Source organism: Trachymyrmex cornetzi, unplaced genomic scaffold, assembly GCF_001594075.2.
Source record: "Trachymyrmex cornetzi isolate Tcor2-1 unplaced genomic scaffold, Tcor1.1 scaffold78, whole genome shotgun sequence".
In the NCBI taxonomy this organism is placed as follows: Eukaryota; Metazoa; Arthropoda; class Insecta; order Hymenoptera; family Formicidae; genus Trachymyrmex; species Trachymyrmex cornetzi.
Genome location: NW_017300113.1, coordinates 231,346 through 248,162, shown reverse-complemented (window position 1 = coordinate 248,162; position 16,817 = coordinate 231,346). Strand labels below are relative to the sequence as shown.

The 16,817-nt window shown below is 32.7% G+C and overlaps 1 protein-coding gene across 8 annotated transcripts in view; it reads left to right on the top strand.

The window, feature by feature from the left end:
- The window catches only part of LOC108768323 (echinoderm microtubule-associated protein-like 2), a 43,860-nt gene extending 30,395 nt beyond the window's left edge, over positions 1-13,465 (top strand). For 4 of the 8 annotated variants that reach the window (XM_018518713.1, XM_018518711.1, XM_018518709.1 and 1 more), the window contains 16 exons: positions 1,398-1,551; positions 2,070-2,183; positions 2,561-2,689; positions 3,414-3,482; positions 7,287-7,592; positions 8,051-8,123; positions 8,240-8,446; positions 8,585-8,822; positions 8,989-9,146; positions 9,265-9,522; positions 9,901-10,038; positions 10,344-10,460; positions 11,341-11,364; positions 11,780-11,867; positions 12,808-13,034; positions 13,148-13,465. In XM_018518713.1, coding sequence (XP_018374215.1) covers positions 1,398-1,551; positions 2,070-2,183; positions 2,561-2,689; positions 3,414-3,482; positions 7,287-7,592; positions 8,051-8,123; positions 8,240-8,446; positions 8,585-8,822; positions 8,989-9,146; positions 9,265-9,522; positions 9,901-10,038; positions 10,344-10,460; positions 11,341-11,364; positions 11,780-11,867; positions 12,808-13,034; positions 13,148-13,273 — 2,426 coding nt within the window. In that variant the 3' untranslated portion in view covers positions 13,274-13,465. The remainder of the gene's footprint in view (positions 1-1,397; positions 1,552-2,069; positions 2,184-2,560; positions 2,690-3,413; positions 3,483-7,286; positions 7,593-8,050; positions 8,124-8,239; positions 8,447-8,584; positions 8,823-8,988; positions 9,147-9,264; positions 9,523-9,900; positions 10,039-10,343; positions 10,461-11,340; positions 11,365-11,779; positions 11,868-12,807; positions 13,035-13,147) is intronic. The other 4 variants (XM_018518712.1, XM_018518715.1, XM_018518714.1 and 1 more) reach the window with 4 other exon arrangements.
- Positions 13,466-16,817: the final 3,352 nt, after the last annotated feature.

Sequence of the window (16,817 nt, the reverse complement as noted above, 5' to 3'; positions counted from 1 at the left end):
AGGATCTTGTTACAATTGAAATGCTGTATTTAACGATAAAACAACCGATGCCTTTTTGGCTTCACTAATCATTTCAATTTTTTCCTTTTTGTATTGAGTGCGAACGTGGCGTAGCAGGTAGCGCACGAGACTGCTCTGTCAGAGATCCCGGGCTCAATCCCAGGCAGAACCGAGAAATTTTTTCAAACGCTCGTAACTCCTCTCGGCAGGCAATGGCAAACCACCGAGAGTATTCTTGCCAAGTTCTCTAAAGCCCCAGCTACATCTATCGTAATGTTTATCGTAAGCTCCTTACGATTCTTACGATAGCCAATTAGAAATATCAATGTGTATTGTAACGCTTTTGATTGGCTATCGCAAGGATCGTAAGAAGCTTACGATAAACATTACGATAGATGTAGCTGGGCCTTAATAAAATTTCGTCGTTCGAAATTTTTCGTCGTTCGGAACCGACGTTAAACTGGTAGGTCCCATATGACTCTGTACTCCGAGAAATTTTTTCAAACGCTCGTAACTCCTCTCGGCAGGCAATGGCAAACCACCGAGAGTATCCTTGCCAAGTTCTCTAATAAAATTTTGTCATTCGCAACCGACGTTAAACTGGTAGGTCCCATATGACTCTGTACAACCAGCGTGCGCTACCACAGGCATATGAGAGAAATCATCAGGCTCGGCCACGAGCAATAGGACTGATTGTGAGATGATGAAACTATGTATATTAAGTCAATAAGTGTAAATCAATGTTGTCCCACGACTGTCATATTTTCAGGGTAAATTTTAAAAGAAAATTCTCTCCGTGCAGCGTGCGCTACCACAGGCATATGAGAGAAGTCATCAGGCTCGGCCACGAGCAATAGGACTGATTGTGAGATGATGAAACTATTATATTAAGTCAATAAGTGTATTCTGTAAATACTTATGATTATCGTAACACAAGCAATAATATTTTACTATGAGCGGTTGAGTATTGTTTAAGTACAGTATTTACAAATAATTATTTTATCGATATAATTAATTACCATTATAAAATAAATAACTTGTATACTACTATTAATAACTTTTTATAATACTAAAAAATATTGAAAATAGATGAATGCAATACAAATAATTAAATAATTCTGACTAATTTTTTTCATTACCAGAATTCTCTAAATTCTTTGAAGTGAAATCTCACTCTAAAGAATGAAATTGAGCCAATTTTAAAAAAGAGTGGTTCAATTTTCAATCTAAAAGTTTTAGAGAAAAACAAAGATAGGCAAATAGTATCAACTTGGTATTTTCAGCGTTTAAGCGAGATGTCATCGACGGCTCTAGTGTTAAAGTAGATTAGTATCCGATACAGAATATTTTTTTCGTTTGTTTAAAATATTTCGAATAAGAGAAAAAGTTATTTTTAGGTCAAAATTCGGTGCCACAAAAGGACTTGAGGCTGCGTCAGACCGGTGGTCTCAGAAATTCTTCTTCTTCAGGATCGTCGCAGGACGTTCGTGATGCGACGTCCAGTCCGAGACGGCCTGCCAGTTACGTGCATCCCTCCCAACTTCCTCAAAGGTAAGATTCATGAAAACTAACACTGTAAATTGTGTTTAATATTAACAAAGAGAAATCTAAAACTGAACGGTCAGTTTCTTAGGTTGGCAAACAGAAGGGCAGCTGCTTCAGGACAGTTTGCTGAAGTATCTAAAAATTTAGCTATAATACAGATACAGACCTGAATTGTTGGGCCATCAAAATAATGATGTAGGACGCTCAAACTGGTTGCTAGAATGTCAAAACTTTTTATAGCATTGCTCATCATTGAAATTCTTACGTAATTATTTTAATTTAGCAAAATTATTTTCAGATCGGTATCTAATTCTTTTAGATACTGCAGAAAAATTATTCTTTATATGTAGATAAAGATTTTATATCATTTTAATGTAATTTTATACAGAGTGTCCAAATGTCGGATATTCTTCTAGTTGCATTCGAGCTTTCTCTCCTTATTTGACTTTGTTTTATATTCTAGAGCTATACTTTTAAATAATTTGTGCTTCGTCTTTGTTTTAGTTAATTACTTTTTGTTTCAGGAGATCTGTCCACTATCAGTCAACGGGCTCTTTACATTCCGATAGTCCGAGTAGTAGTAGTGTTTCTCCGGTGCCATCGCCAAGCCCTAGAGCTACGCCACTGCCTGTAGCCAGGTAGGAAATCTAAACTATAATTTAATGTAAAATAAACCGTAAATTAAATTGTCGCAATTTATGTCGCAAAATAGAAACCCAAACTATGGAAATTATAAATATTAATTTTAAATATGTATATACTTTTGAATCCAAAAATCGATTTTCCGTCCCAATTGCAAGAACATAGATTATTCTCGTTGTATATTGTTAATTGTGTGTTGCGTGTATGATTGCGCATGTATGTTCTCTCTTTAGTGTTATCGCCACGTTAATGAACGCTCGCTGTTTAATTAGTAGCGATATATTTCAATGTTCTTAGAGCGTCATTACGACGTTATGCGATGCGTGTATATATGCATGATGCTGTTGTACGAGAATTGAATTCGATGTCTTAGATCGCCCACGGCAAGATCAAACGGACCGCCACAAAGTAGCCTAAGAAGAGCGAAGAGATGGTCGTCCACCGGCGATTTTACACATTCTCCGCAAAACCAGGGAAGCAATTCCCAGCTCGTCGGTACCAGGTTAGCTCGCAGCTAATAACGTAACAGTAAAACGCACCGTTTGTCTGCTATTTGTGATTTTGTTCACATTTCACTGATCACACGAGTTTAACTTTTTGTTATCACCGCCACTGTTTTTCTTGTTTCCTCTCTCATAAGCGATCGAGCGCGTTTTCCCGTCGAGAAGACGCCGTCTCTCGCGTTCTATTGGTCAGAAAATTACTATTGCTTCGTCTTTTATACACTGTTATGTTTTTTCTTACATTATATCTGCACAGGTACATTAAACTTAATTGAATGTTACTTTTCCTTCTCGTTAATCATACCACTACAATTTGAAAAAAAAAACTTATAAAAAGTAAAGCTTACAAATGGATCGCAAGAAATAGGAGATTCAGCATTAAATTATAGACTTCAGCGTGCAAAAATGAGATAAAAAATCTGTAATGTTTAAAGTCTATTTTACGAGTACTTATTAAGTTGGATCTAAAGTAGATTTTAAAAATTATGGCTGAGTCGAATTTTATTTGGAAAGAAAAGATCCTGTTCTATCCTCTCTTTTAAAATTATACTTGGAGCGCATCGAATCGACGAAGAATCTCTTTGTAGACGTATCTTTGTAAACCTTCAAGTACGCGGGAAACACGCCGATCGCACATTAGAGACGGTTCTCCGTTTCTTTTCTTTTTCTTCCCTGTATTGTTTCGCACCGCATGGTTTTCGTTTGCATTTTCGTTCATTATAGATTGTCTGCGTCCACCAAGTCCCTGTTCAACCTGTTCAAGCCACCGGCGATGAACAACGTCAAGCACGGGTAAATAATATACCAGAGTACTTTACACAACTTACTGTCGTATCTGGCTTCTCCGTGGCCGTGTTTAGACGACCCGCCGCGCGGTGATCGCGAGGTCGCACGTGCACACGCTTCTTCGATGCACGTGCGCGCCGAACGGTCTTTACGATGCAATTTCGTCCCTCCGCAGGTGAGCGCGCACGGTAAAGACCTCGCTTTAAACACGGGCGTTAAACGCACGTGTAGAATTTCCTGTGGGTTATCGCCGTGATATATATCTGCATGACACACGATCTGCGGGATACGCGATCGAGAAGGCGATTGATCCCGATCTTGTGTAGATTACGGATCGAATTTGCTTATCTCTTTACAAGTGAATAATCGGTGGAATATTGAAAGAGAGGCTTCACTAATTTTTAAATAGCGCTAATTATTTAACAAACATCTTGATTATTTTTTAATTAATTTTAATTTTAATACTTTGATTCTTTGACAGATATTTTACAGAAATTGTAAGAGATACCTGCCGTAGAATTCATTAAAAAATTTTATTAAAATTTCCTTAAAATCGTAACATTCTACAATAAGCCATACTTAGACTTTGAAAGTTTTAGTAAGAAATTGACCAATTACAGTCGAATGTGAGAAGAATAATCGACTGTGACTGGTTAATTTCTTATGGCTTAAGATTTAGAGTTTAGGTAATGGCTTGTTGTAGAAAGTCCATAATGCTTTACATGGCACTATTAGTGCCACACGTATTATGATTTGTAAACAGATAAAAAGATAATGTAAGGATAAACCAATCTCCAGAAATAATATAAGGCTAAATCAACCTTACACCCCAAAAAAAATAATTTTAATATTAGCAGAAACCGCTAAATTTTAGAGGATTTTATTCTTATATACGGCCTCAAGAGGAATCTTCTGAAATCAAGAAGAAAATATGCTAAGCACAATATTCTTACAGTTAGAGTACTTTCGTTTTGCATCTGCAGTAAAAATCTTGCTGTTCCTAATATAATTTACTCGTAAGAGGGCACTCCGCTTTCAGTAAATATATTCCTCTTCATACAATAGGAAAACTGTTAGAATAATTTCCAATACATTTTTGACGAATAGTCCAGTGCATTGGAAGAGGAATACTCTTTCTGTAAAAGTTTCTGCTTAGAATATGAGGTTACCGGAAATTTTACTTTACAATTAGATTATCTTTTTTTGGGTGTATTGCACTTATAATTTTTATAACATAGCAAAAAAGAATTCGCTTCGTGCTAACGAGTACTAATTTTTAACGTTTGCCGATTCGTCGATCGGTATCGCAATGAATAACCGTTAAACGGGAAGTTATCGTGCCGCATGCGTTTGCACGTAGCACAGCACGTACATATTATCACCGCATTGGCACGCCGTTAATTATTGCAATACACGTTACTGTTCCGACCTTCGATCTAGCATGCAAATGTCATGCACAGATTTTTTTAAGGCTGTGGAACTTCCAGCTTGGCAGAAGTGCAGTTCCAAGGGGCGTGCATACCTGATGTGATACTGTACGAGATGTAAAAGCTACGTTTTAGATTTAAATGTCACGCCTGGGATTGTTTTGCATCGTTACTTGGATCACGGTCAACATTAATTGCACGTTTTAATTGCGTTCTCATAGAAACTGTGTGATTATTTGTTTTGAAACTGATACGCATAGCGGAAAGCCTCTTATCGCATCTACTTCTCGCGCTAATAAATTGAATTGAAAGAATGAAATTATACATTTTGTACTTTACGCTGTGAGAGCGATTTAACAGTAATTGTGTGCAATAGTGCAGTACTACTATAATATGATCTTGTAATATAAATATAGAAGATAGTGTATTCCATGATGTCACATAGTCAGAAGACAAGTAAGTGGTATCATCTGCGTAGGTATTCATTTTAGTCGTACAAATAAATGTTATTAATTTGGCAAAGTAGATATTTTATAATTGGATATTATGATTGTCTATCTATTGTAAACAAAAAGGTAGCTGAAAAGTCGTTTAGAAGACGCTTTCAGGCAGCGTTATTTTTTTTGCCGACGTTTCCGGCGTGTTCGTGATACCATGACGTCGTGCACACCAGGAAACACAGTATGCATGGGTTGTGCAACATCAAGAGGAATTGCGATTCACTTTCTTCGGTAACGCAATGGCGCGCTTCGCACTAGGACGTTAAATGAGCCGTTAACCACGTGGTCCTCTTTCCATACCTGTTGCCTTCTCGCATCATTCAACGTCAAAAATGCAGTCGGAAGTGCTTTACCCTTGCCTGCTCCTTGCATTGTTATGAGTTACTTCATTTGAATTTATTGATCAGACGAAGTAAATAATAGTATGGTATGAGAATATGTAAATAAGTTATCACTGGATAGCGTGACGATCTGTAATCATTTCTGTGTGCACTCACTTTTTTATGTAGAAAAATATTTTTTTACATAGAAAGTTTTTATGTAGGAAAATATGCTTACTTGTAAAAGTAGAATGATTCAATATAAGGCTTTAATTAGTAAATATAATTTAAGTTTTCCTTGTACAAAAGATTTTTATAAGGAATCTCGAATACTAACTGAGACAATTATAAATCGAAATTAGACCCCGATGAGAGACTAAATTAATTGATAGAAATAATCCTACTTTTGGTCTTAGTGCTTAATAATGTTAAGTGCAAATTTTTGCAAATATGTTATTTCAGTTTTTATAAACCGCGCATCTATACGGCTTATCAGACTTGAAATTTATTAATTAAAATTCGTGAATGTGACAATAAACGTGAAAGCAAAAGCGAAGGTCCCGATTTCGAATTACACGAAGAATTTGGTCAAGGCTACATACAATTCTTCGCTACCTTGTTCTGCATCATATTGATTCGCTTTTGCTCGGCATTTATTTATTGCATGCATCTTTTATTATGCAATTTTATGCTACATACAAGGATACATTAAAAAATCGAAATCCTTATCGCTAAGATATAAATCATGAAATCGGTGCAGTTTTGTTGAAACACGTTTTATGATCTGAAAGATTGAAGTTTGTACGTCGTTTACGCGTTGCTTTATGAAGCAGCTCTCCTCGTCCTTAATCGTGTAAATGAGATTAAAACAAATTTAAGAACCTTGATCGAACCTAGGATGAGAAAATAGTTCGTGCACAATAATGTGATATCAGAAAGAACAAAAATAGAAAAAATAAAAATTGACGTAACAGCTCACATGTTACTTCGATCGCGGAATAATAAAGCCGACTCATTATTCGCGTGAGTCATTCGTCGCGGTTACCAGACCTCATCGACACAGAAAGCCTGGCGAATTCGTTCAGTATAGTGCGAACAGTGCGATCGGAGAGTACGTCAGTCGACGAGCAGGATCGAGCTTACAAGCTTTTTGTAGTTCATACAAAGTGAAAAAAAATCGTCGTTATTATCGATTTGCAACACGTAAGAAAAACTCTATTTAATGCAGCTATAATTGATCGGTTTTAATCGATCATAAGATATAAAATTGTCTCAAATATAGGCACTAAATAAATGATATTTTAAGAAAGATAAGAGAGAGAATTTTTGAGAAGAAAATATGAAGAAACTTTTTTTATAAAATTTAGATGTGTAGGAAATAAAGAAAATAATATGTCGCCAGCAGAAAAAATTTATCGATTAGATCGTTCGAATGCATTTTTATTCGTCTTGTAAAAATAAGTTTCGTTTACATTTTGGATTTCTGAAATGTAAGATTCAGTTGGAAAATAAAGTTAACGATAAGAACGAATAAGCAAACATAAACGAGCAATTTCCTTATAGCACTAGAGACATGCAGTATAACGAGGAGGAAGGCACCGTCCGCATGTATCTACGCGGTCGGCCAGTCGTTCTTTACGTCCCCACATCCATGATGGAATCCTACGACCTTCACAAAGTTAGTACGCCGCCGCAGAGCAAATTGAAGCTCGACTGGGTCTACGGTTACCGCGGCCGCGATTGCCGTAGCAATTTACACCTGCTGCCAACCGGCGAAATCGTATATTTCGTCGCGGCAGTCGTTGTTCTGTATAACATGGAAGAACACAACCAGAGACATTACCTAGGTCATACAGACGATGTCAAATGGTAAGTGAAAAAATGGAAAAAAGATGTGATTAGAGTTTTTGTGAAGAAAAATATCGCAGCAATTAAATGTCTGATGAGTAATTATTTAATCGTTAATAATTTAATGAATGTATTGAACTCATTGATGCAAATATATATTATATATTATATATATAATAATTAATTATATGTTATATATAAATCCTGGATATTTCATGCCTTTCATATTCTTGATAAGCCTATTTAATACAGAATTTTAATACAATAAAGTTTTAATATTTAAAAAAAAGACAGAAATGAATTTAATTAATTTCTTTATAAAATAAAAAAAAGTTAGAACGATTATAAAATATTCTTTAATCATTTATATATAAATATATTATAATAAATTATGGAAAATTATATTAGATAATATAATATCAATTAATATAATATCAATTAATTAATTAAATAATTAATTTAATATTTTTTTCATACAGCATAGCTATTCATCCAAACAAATTGGTTGTCGCAACAGGACAGGTGTGCGGAACGGATCGACGGGATGCTATGGTAAAATTACAAAATACAAAAATATATAAAATAAAAAAAATAAAACGTCATTCTAACTATACAATCAAATGTAACAAATAAATTACAAAATACTATCTTGGTATCTTGGATTTTAGCCGCACATTAGAATATGGAACTCCGTGAGCTTGACGACTCTCAGCGTAATCGGAAATGGCGAATTTGATGGATCGATTTGCTGCTTGTCATTCTCCAAGGCCGACGGCGGAAATTATTTGTGCGCCATCGACGAGACTTCCGATCACAATATATCGATCTGGGATTGGCAAAAGAGCGATCGTGGCACCAAAGTAACCGAAACGAAGGTATGCGGCGATAATCTGACAAATGCGTAATTACGCAAATTAAAATATATTGCAACATATATCTATAATGTTGTAAATGATTCGCGTATATGCCGGCCGGAAGCAGGCCATTTAACGGCCGATGACTGCCGATTGCAGTGCTCTGTCGACACGGTGGTTTGCGCCGAGTGGCATCCGCTGGAACGTAACCAGATCGTCTCTTGCGGGAAAGGACACGTGTCTTTTTGGTCCCTGGACAACGGCGGCATGCTATATAAACGTATGGGCATCTTCGAGAGCAGGGATAAACCCAGGTATGTTACCTGTGTCGCTTTCAATCAAAACGGCGACGTCCTCACTGGCGACAGCAATGGCAACATCATCGTTTGGGCTCGAGGTAGTCTCTTTAGCAATAATTATGATACCTTGTAATAATCTTTGTTAAATTTTTACAAGAAACAAATTATCTTTGCCTCACACCATTAATTAAAAAATCGATTATAACGATCAAATTAATTCATTTTTGAAATAAAAAAATATTATTTGTCTCTTTTTAATTTCAGGTACTAACACAATCTCAAGGCTAGTGAGGAATCTCCATGAAGGATCGATTTTTTCTATATGTGTTCTAAAAAATGGCAACATTATCACGGGAGGCGGGAAAGACGGCAAGATTTTGTATTTTGATGCCTCTTTGAATCTAACGGGAGAAGAAGCCCAGGCAAGTCAGGGAAACTTAAATTTAATGCAAAATTTATTTGCATAGTTTTTTTCAATTTTATTGATATATTTTTCGATACTAAAAGAAATTTCGATACTAAATGAAATTTGTTTGATAGATCGAGGATCATTTCGGCGGAATTCGAACGCTCTCAGAAGGAAGGGGGACTCAGTTATTAATTGGCACAACAAGAAACTGCATTCTTGTTGGCGAGAATGATATGGGTTTCAATCCTGCAATGCTGGGTCACGCTGAAGAAGTTTGGGGACTTGCGGCCCATCCGACTTTACCTCAATTTGCCACCGCGGGACATGACAGATTGTTGCAGATGTGGGACAGTTTGAGTCATACCGTCGTGTGGAGCAAAGACATTGGGGTATATATAGTATTTATTTATCTAGTAGCACACTGTTCCTGTCATCTTGCCAAAAAAGCAAATACATTTTAAGAAATATAAAGATTTTAACACATAAATTTTAATTAATTAAATAAATTGTAGAAATTAAGAAGGTAATTAAGATGAACAATGTGTTTCTGATTTTGATTACTTTCGAGAAAAATGTACGGAAGCAATATTTAATTTACATTATTGATTTCCATTTCTAGATATTAAAGAAATATTTAAAGATATATAGCGTTGATTGATAAAATAAAACACGATTTAATCAATTAAAATAAATAATATCTTTTCTATTTATGAAAATGAAATGTAAAATAAAAAATAAAAATTTATCGACTTTTATGTATTGTTTAGGAGCAAGCACAAAGTATCACCTTTTCACCGGATGGTAATATCATAGTCGTCGGTTGTGTGTCCGGGAAATGGTTGGCAATTGATAGCGAGACGCGAGAATTGTACACACACCATAGCGATGGTTCCGAACCTATTCAGGTATGTTTACGTAATGCTAACTTATGTAATTATAGCTTTAAAATGAATCAAAATAAAATTTTATAAAATTAATTCAGTCGTATAATTCGATCATATTTGATAAAATAATTAAATCTATATAACGTAAAACAATAAATAATCTCAATCCCCCGCAACTCGTGGTTTCGCGTAAAGTAGCCACGGTAATGTCGCTGCGCGTGTCTTAGCTCCGAGACACTATCAGTGTCTCCAGATAGAAATTTATATTGAAAAATTGTTTTTGCACCTTACTTCATACTTTATTATATTGTGCTCATGAATTTTAGGTCGTTCAATTTTCGCCCGATGGTTCCTTGCTTGCTCTCGGCTCCAGAGATAATTATATTTATATTTACCAAGTGAACGAGGACGCGACCAAGTATAGTCGAGTCGGACGATGCATGGTAAGTTGTTATATACACTATATTATCTTATTACAACATCATTAAAATTATATCTTTTATATGTGTGTGTGTGTGTGTGCGTGTGTTGTGTGGTTTGAATAGAATTATATTTTTATAAACTTAACCTTATATATATCTTATCAAATATATTTTTCACGTTCTTGATATCATGTCACAAACTTTGTCATTATATTATAAATTATTATATTGGATTAAAATTCTTTTACATAATTTTATTTAAAAATTGTAAATTTATTTTATTGTAATATACTTGATATTATTTCTTTATACGTTGCTGTAAATAGCAAACAAACTTGTGTAAAATTTTTACTTCTATAATGTACATATGTATATAATTAATAATTAATCACGAATAGCATTCATTAATAATTCAATGGTTTAAAGTCTATATTCACACTTCACTTTTATCGATAAATGCGCACATTTATAATTTACATTATACATACTGTAGTATTTCAGAAATAAATGTGCACATCTATATCAAAGTGAAATATTAGTAAGGATCTAAATTTGTGATAAAAGTAATTGCTTTACCAGCAATAAAAAAATATGACATTTATCATTTATTAAGTTCGTTTTCAACTTTTTAAAAAAGATCTAAGCTATTTTTTTTATATTATATTGTGTAAAATATTATATAATTATTAAAAAACAATTATTTAGATAATTCGTTTGAAATAATTGAGAAGTGTAAATAATTGTAAATAATTCAAAAAATTATTTGTAAATACGTAATTTAAATATGTAATTTAAATAGTTTCATCAAATGATACAAGTATAACGAAATATGTTTTATTAGCAATACCTCTAAACATTCTTAAGCTTAACCATACTCAATACAATTCTTTTCCATTTCTAGCCAAAGCGGATTCGAAGGCACGGAGTAAGACTTGTGTTTAGGACACTCGGAAACGTAGGAGGAACGTCGTGTTGCGCACGAGAAATTATTTAATATATTTAACTTTTCATACAATTAAAAACGCAACGCGACGTACCTCGCTTTATTTTCATCATAGAATACCATTATAATTACGTAGCTAAATTCCTATTTAACTTTTTAGCACCCGCACGCACAATTAAATATTGCTTGCAAAGTACTGTAATTACAATGTGATAGATGATAGAATTGTCTTGTTAATTTGTATTATGACACACTGATTTAACATGACACACTGATTAAATTTAATATTTTATAGCTAACGACAAGAACGCAAGATCTGCAACAGCTTATTGTTAATAACACTTATTAATAATGAGTGTACGTATTGTGTGAACATATGGACTTTTCTTTATTTCAGGGACATTCCAGTTTTATAACTCATTTGGATTGGTCCGTAGACGGTCAATATTTGCGCAGCAACAGTGGAGATTACGAGTTGCTTTATTGTGAGTAAAATTATCCTTAATAATTTAATCGACTTAAGAATAAAATAACTTGCAACAAATCGAGAAGAAGAAAAAGGAAAAATAGCAAACTGTTACTGGAAAGAATCAAGAAAGGATGTCCGTGACATGTTAAACATTGTCATTAGTATGTTGCTATTGAATACTAAAGCAAACGGAAAATACCGGTCCTAAAAGACTGTAAAAATATGACGTGAACCTTGAGGTTGTGTCTTCTTTAGTCTTTCAATTCTTTGTATTCCTTTCACTCTCAAGAACCAGCTGAATATTAATACACGTTTGGCAATATTTTCTAAGGATCTCTAAGATCATTGTTTTATTTCTAAAAATTGATCGAGTCGAAAATATATAATTTATGACGATATTTATTTTCTCGGGGATATAAGAACTTAGTAGTTTCTTTAATGAGTTGTTTATTTTCTCGGAATTTTTTACTTGGATTTCTGTACATTTTAATTGCGGAACTAGCAAATTTTTTTCGTTAGAAAGATTTTATCTTTCAATGCTAATTTGTTATGTTATTAAAGGATTACATCTCAAAGAGAAATTCAAAGTTTTTAATCTTTATATTCGTACTCTGTCCCCTGTGAATTCTCGCCATCTGGGAAATTTAAATTTTCGAAGAGAATTCAACATTTTTAATCTTTTCTATGTTTCCTCTCTATGTCATAAATCTTGGAAAGGACTTATTTTTCCCACTTATGTTTCCTTTAGCTTTAAAAAACAAATTGCTTTTTTAGAAACTACCCTAAAATCTCATCAACAAAGTAATTACTTGACATGCGTTCTGCTCATTTCTCTCGCATCTTAGAGACTTCAAATTGCATAAATAAAAGGAAAAAATCGTGAAGCTCTTCTTATAAGATACATCTTATAAGAGACATACTTATAAGAGACATACATGACTTTCTCGAATTTTCAGGGAATCCTGGTGTGTGCCGCCAAATTCCACAATCTTCTATGTTGAGGAATGTTGATTGGGCAACTCATACCTGCGTGATATCTTTCGAGACAATAGGCATTTGGCCGGAGGGCGCCGATGGAACTGACGTGAATAATTGCACGCGAAGTGGTGATGGTAAGCTTTTAGCTACCGGTGATGATTTTGGAAAAGTCAAATTGTTCTCTCATCCGGTATGCCAACCGAAGGTAATTTAAACTACTTTAAATTATTTTATACTGTACTGAACTTTTAAATTTTTTTTAAATTGTTACGGATGCATATTAAGGTGTATATTAAAATCTTGTAAAATTTTTTTCAGTCACTATACCATTCCTATAGCGGCCATTCGAGTCACGTAACAAACGTCTCATTCTTACAAGATGATTCTCGATTGGTATCGACCGGCGGCGCCGATACCAGTGTTCTTCAGTGGATAGTAAACTAAACGAGTCATTTTCAAACGAGTGATTTTTAAAAGTGCACTTCAAGTTTGAATTAAAAAGATAAAAGAGTGTCAGCATCACGTCGTTTAAAAAATAAAGATATTGCACGATTTACTTAATTGCGACTAAGTATTATGGCTTCTACTGAAAGAATTGACGACGGAATCATTCTAACATCTCAAGTTCCCGATATCAAAACACGATTTGCCGCAAGATGTATTTAATCATGATGAACATTATGAATGTTCTTAAGCGGATTCCTCTTGTTTAAGAGTGAAAAATCAAATTGGCGCCTCGATTTCTCAACGATACGTTTATCATCAGGCGCAAGATATTCATAAACTCGAATATATACTCTCGTACGTAAAGCAACTCAATGCACCGTGTGTGCGAACGTGTTTCCTTCTCGTATCAGTATATGTGATAGCACCGATGTAATCTTTTCTTACCATTGTGTCCAATATGCACAATATTAATGGAGAAGCGCTTGACAAGCGATCTATATGAACTATGAACAAGTGATTGACATAATTACTCTGAGAATAACTTTCGACAATATATTTCTTGTTGATTACATTTACTATTTATGTTAACATTATTAATCCAAGAAATTAATATTTTATACGGCGCCTTTCTGTAATACATCTGTTTGTTTATTTTCTAATTTTTGCAAATGTATTCCAGTATTTTTGTAAGTTTTTTTTTTTAGGTAAATAGACGATTAATAGTAATCGCGAAAATCATCAATTAAATTGAAAAGAATTTAATTTAATTTTTTTTTAGTTGATTCAAACGTACACAAAAAGCTCTACGAGTGATCTTTATATATTCTCGAATAATATGAATGTATTTTTTTATTTTTGGGAAAATATTGTAATGCGTGTTGCGCGTACACAGTATATTGTGTATCAATTAACAAACATAGATTTCACAAAAAAAGACTGTTATATAATCAAACAAATGGAGAGTAAAATAATTACTCTCTGATATATTATATATTATATTTTATAATGTGCGTACCTAGACAGCACAGAATATTTATGATAAATATTTGTGATAAATACTTATCAATATTTATTTTTTGAAATATTACATAGATATTTCATACATATTTTATATAAAGCTCTATTCAAAATATTATTAAAATATAGACTAAATATTTTATCTAATATTTATGATAAATATAAATAAATATTTCATAATATTTATAATAAATGTTTATAATCTGTGCAATCTAAGACCACACAAATATTTATAAAATATTTAAAATAAATCTTACAAATATTTATAAATATTTTGTAAACATTTTATAAATATTGTGTGCTGTCTGGATATAAATATTACACTACATAGTTGAATTTTGTTCAAACAAAGTCAAATATTTGGTATCTTTTTAAGATATACAGAGCTTCTATTTTACTTCAGTTATTAAGCAAGCATAATATAATTTATATATTATGCTACTTCAAGAAAGAATTAAATTACATTCATTTATTTAAAAAATTTGGACGTATTGATACATAAATGAACAATATGTTGTACATGCATACGCATAGATACGTTCTGAGTACGATAACGCAGTATCGCGAGAGATCTAAGGACGAATCTCGAACAGAGAAGTTTCGCACACTTTTGCGAAGAAAAAACGTATTGAAAACTCGTCGTGGAGGAAAAACCAAGATTTTTTACGGTCAGAAAGATGAAAATGGAAAAAGCTAAAAGGAAAAGCCTCTAAACTCGCGAAGAGCCCGATTGCGTGAAAAAAAGCGAACTCACAGTGCCGTAATATGCCGTCCAATAGAAAAGTACGTAGCATAATTCGCAATTTGACGAGTGTGCTTTCGATACGACGGATTTTGTCACGACGAAGAAACAAGTAAGATGAGAGAAACGGACGATGAAAGAAATACTTTTCGAATATGTACGCCTATGGTGAATGTATATATGAGAGAGCTGGGATCACATAGCGTCCCTTCGACGCGTTTCATATACATATATGCCTTCTGTCCTTTACCTCTCTTTTGGCATGAAGTATTTTACCAAAGTCTAACAGAACAAGGATAATCACTTTATTTTCACTCATCGTCAAAACGTGTAAGATATATCTATATATTTTATTTATGTCACGGTAACGTGTATGCGTATATATCATATGTATGTACTTTCTATAGATAATAAATCATCTTTAAAATAACATCACGCAATGATATGAATTCATTGTATAGCTATAGTATTTTTTAATGTACAATAGTATGATAAGAACTAGTAAAATGTAAAAAAAATTGAAAAAATTAATTCAGCTAGGAAATTGTTTGCAATATTAAAAAATTTAGCGATAAATTCGAGAAATAAATTGCAACAAATTGGCATTAACTACATTAGTATCAAGTTTACGTTGTAAAGGTTACAGACACATGACGACAGACTGATAGTAGAAGTCAAACAGATCTGCTATTTTGTAATCATTTCAACGGCTATCGTTTTACATTACTTTTGCTCATATTTAAATGCTGGAAATAATTTCGTTATCTTATTGCATTGTTTTGCAAAGTTTTCATAAGAAAACTGTTTAATTTTTCTGTTATTTTTTTAATAATTAGATACTCTCTTTCTTCATTATTTTTGTTACAAGAAGATGACAAGATACAAAAGTCATTAAAATTACAGAGCGCATCAAATTTTGGTTTTATCAATACAGACAGTCCAATGCCATAAGCCGAATGATATGAAGAATTGCACATAGCGGAAACGATAGTCAAAATCTTGTGCCACTAAACGAAAGTGCTACAAAGACAATTTTATCATTTCATTAATATTCCTATGAAACCAATATTATTAAAAAAACAATGCTTCCTCAATTTCCCATTATGTAACCCTAATCATCTAATACTAAAAATAAACTAATAAATTATGATTATAATATTAAATAATAATTAATCATAACTGTAATATATTAAATATATAGATTTTTGTTTATATTTATAATCTATGGAATTACATCATATGGATTTCTATTTATATACATATATATGTATATAGAATTATATGTTTCCATTAAAGAAATATAAAACAAAAACTGGCATCTAATCGTTGCTCTTTTTCCGTAATGTTAATCAGTCATTTCAATTCATATCGTATTTCATATCGTAAACAATTGTCACCGTATGTTTTGACTATTCATATAATGAACAGTTTTCGTGTTGATAAAAATTAACAGCTCATTAATTTTAACTTAAGAATTAAGATTGACTAATTAAATTTTAAGTTAAACTTGAAAAAATTTTTTTAATTTACATATTTTAGTAGTTAAATCTTAAAAACATCAACTTTGTAAATATAAAATCTATAAATTTTTTAAAATATATTACTAAACTTTCAGAATTAAATAAATTGAAATGATTTGATTACAAATTTTATAGAGAAACAATAATAATCAACCTTCTAAATAAAAATATTGTTCCATTAATAAAATTTTTAATTAAGTTAAAACAAAATATTTAAAACACATTCAGAAATTTCAATTTTTATATTATCGATTGCGTTTAA